Below are 2925 nucleotides of genomic sequence, written 5' to 3'. Positions count from 1 at the left end.
ACAGGGAAGGCAAGGGTGAGAAGCACCAAGGTAGCAGAGAATGTTGAGCTTGTCTGGATGTGTGGAAGGGGCCATGGAGCAGTAGCCCCATGTTGTTTCAAGGAAAGTATAGAAGGTGAGCCAGTAGCAAGTACAGTTTGCCTTCCAGTGATGTGACCAGGCTGGGTACTGGGGCCTATTGCTTTATTATTTAATTTTTTCCAAAGAAAAAAAAAATAGTTGCTACAACCATTTTAAAGGGCCAGCTTTAACAGAGCAGAGGCTTGAGGGTTTGTAGTGTTGCCTTGAACTCCCAAGCCCTTTGTAACATGTTTTTAAACCTTGGCACGTGTCGTGGGTGTAGTGCCCTTACCTGCTGTGTAGTGGAAGTGGCAGACTCTTGGAAAGCCAGTCTTTGTAATAAAACAAGGTGCTGAAACCCACAGAGTGAAGCTCCTGCCTCATGCTCGCGGAGGGGACACGAGGGTGTGGGGGACCCCTCAGGCACTGGTGTAGCTGTGCCATGCTCAGGGCGGGCAGCTCGGCGGGTGACCACCGTGTCTCCACAGGAGCTGGGTCTCCACCCCTGCGGGCTGCGGAGCCCACGCGCCCTGCGGGGCTGTGGCCACACGCTGCTCCTGCTGGAAGGGGCACAGGAGGGGGACAGGGTGTGCGAGGGCACAGCCCAGCGCCTGAGCTGGCCGCACACCATGCTGAACATGTGAAAAACAAACACCCCAGCAGTGCCCAGCACCAGGCACCCTCACGTCTGCCAGGTGCCACTGAGCTACAAGGCAGTGTCTTCTGTCCTTGGAGAGCCCCACACCACCACCCACCGCTGAGGCTTCTGGCTTCAGTGCTGAGACAAGCCCCAGCCTGTAGGCCTTAATAACCATGGCATTGCTAAATCCTCCCTTCCACCTCCCCCAGTAAAAAGCTGCTCTTTCCAGACACCAGGGGGATTTTCTTTTCCCACTAGAAAGCTGATTCTTAGCAAAGTTAAATGCAGCCATTAAATGACTCGCCCTCTCACAGTAAAGAGCCTCACGTGTCACACAAGTGCCCGGTGAGAGACGACGCAGCTCCCGCCCAGTTTGTTACAGGGCATCTCCAGCCCAGCGAGTGGGGCTGGGTGAGGGTCACCATCAAAGCACCAGGCAAGCTCTGCTCAGTCACCACTGCAGCAGCCCCTGCCCTGTCCCCAGGGGAACACGAGTGCCAGCTCCATTAAAGATGGATCAACGTGGCCAAGGCTGAAGTTTAAAGAGAAGTTAGTTTGCTCAGCTTTTGCTTAAGCCCCAAAGCAAGACCAGGAGCCTTGGAGGGCATTGGCAAGGCCAGCCGAAGATTAGCAAAATCCTCTTTAGGAAGAGAGTTTTGCTTCCACTTATTCTCTGCTGCCCAGGAGGACTGTAACCCTTTGCATTATCAGGCTGACCTTCAGAAGGGCTCTGCTCTGTGCAGAGCAAGAGAAATTCAGGCATTTGAAGCTACTAAATGAAAGTGTTCATATGTTGACTCACAGGAACTAGCAAGACAGGTTTAGAGGTGGGAACGGTGCCATAGATAGATAACGAGAGCAGAGCAGTGCTGCAGTCTACAGCAAACACTCCAAACTCCTTTTTTGAGCCCTAAAACACTTCTGTCTTCCTCTTACCTTGGTTAGAGCACAGGCAGCTCCCCCCCGTGCTGGGGACCCTCACCCATGGCCTGCACCCGGGCCTGCTGCCCCGGCACTCCTGTAATCCCAGCTCAGCCAGGCATTAGCACAAGGGCAGGCAGGAGGGCAGGGGCCAGGCAGGCACCCCACACCGAGGCTGGGGGCACCGCAGCCCCACACAGGCAGGGCTGGCCAAGCCCGAGCTGCACAGTGCCCGGGGTGCCACCGCGCTGCGTCCCACGGGTCCCAGGGCATCACTGCCAGTCCCCACAGCCTGGCACCCCCAGCACTGCTGGCTGTACCATGGTGGGGAGACTGGGAACAGGCACGGCAGGCAGCCACCCACAGCACCAGCTCCCCACCGTGCCCCACGAGACAAGGCCAGGGCTGGGGGATCTCGGTGCTGGGAGCGCAGTGCCCGGACCCACGAGCAGGGCAGCAGGCACCATTTCATAAGGGGAACAAAGAACCTTTATTAGCACAGAGTTAAAAACAATTCAGGGGACTAAAATCAACCAAGACCTGAGGGCTTGGGACCCAGCTGGAAGCAGGGCTGTCTGGGACCCTCTATGGAGCCTTCTTGCCCACACCAGTGTCTGCCTTCTGTTGCTTGACCTTCCTCTGGCCCGCTCCTGGGGTCACCTGGGGCTTCCCCACCTTGCCTTGACCCTGCTTTGCCTTGGGGGGGTCCTGCTGAGCCCCCTTTGGTGCTTTTCCCTTGCTCTTTGCCACTGGGACCTTTCGAGGCCCCTTCACCCCAGCACCTGCAGGGTTGTCACCAGGGCCCCCTCCTGCATCCTCATCAGCTGGAGCTGCAGGAGGTCCCAAACGCCCTTTGCCAGGGGCCCGGGGCTGGGTCGCAGCTCGTGGGGGCTTCGCTCCGTTGCTCCCAGGCTTCACTGCTGCTGGTGGCAAGGCCTGGAGAGGAGAGAGCACCTCAGGCTGCTGCCATAGGCATGGAATCATTGAGGTTGAAAAAGATAATTTAAGATAATTGCATCCAACCGTTCCCCCAGCACAGCCAGGTCCCCACTGCCCTGTGTCCCTCAGCACCACATCTCCACGGCTTGGGAACCCCTCCAGGGGTGGGGACTCCACCACTGCCCTCGGCAGCCTGGCACAGGCCTCCACAGCCCTCTAGGGCAAGAAATTGTTCCTCAGGGACAACCTCAACCTCCCATGGAGCAACCTGAGGCTGTTTCCTCTTGTCCTGTCCCTTGTTCCTTGGGAGCAGAACCCAACCCCCCCCGGCTCCAGGCTCCTGTCAGGAGCTGTGCCGAGGCAGA

General features: G+C 57.8%; 1 protein-coding gene across 1 annotated transcript in view; it reads right to left on the bottom strand.

Annotated features, from left to right (window-relative positions):
• Positions 1–2206: 2206 nt before the first annotated feature.
• Positions 2207–2925, bottom strand: part of LOC103768376 (histone H1oo) — a gene marked incomplete at its 5' end in the record, with an annotated part of 1525 nt that continues 806 nt past the window's right edge. The window contains one exon of the mRNA XM_008935517.1: positions 2207–2557. Within this exon, the coding sequence (XP_008933765.1) occupies positions 2207–2557 (351 nt within the window). The remainder of the gene's footprint in view (positions 2558–2925) is intronic.

Source organism: Merops nubicus, unplaced genomic scaffold (assembly GCF_000691845.1).
Source record: "Merops nubicus isolate BGI_N331 unplaced genomic scaffold, ASM69184v1 scaffold44852, whole genome shotgun sequence".
NCBI classification, from domain to species: domain Eukaryota; kingdom Metazoa; phylum Chordata; class Aves; order Coraciiformes; family Meropidae; genus Merops; species Merops nubicus.
This window is presented reverse-complemented; position numbering and strand designations above follow the sequence as displayed.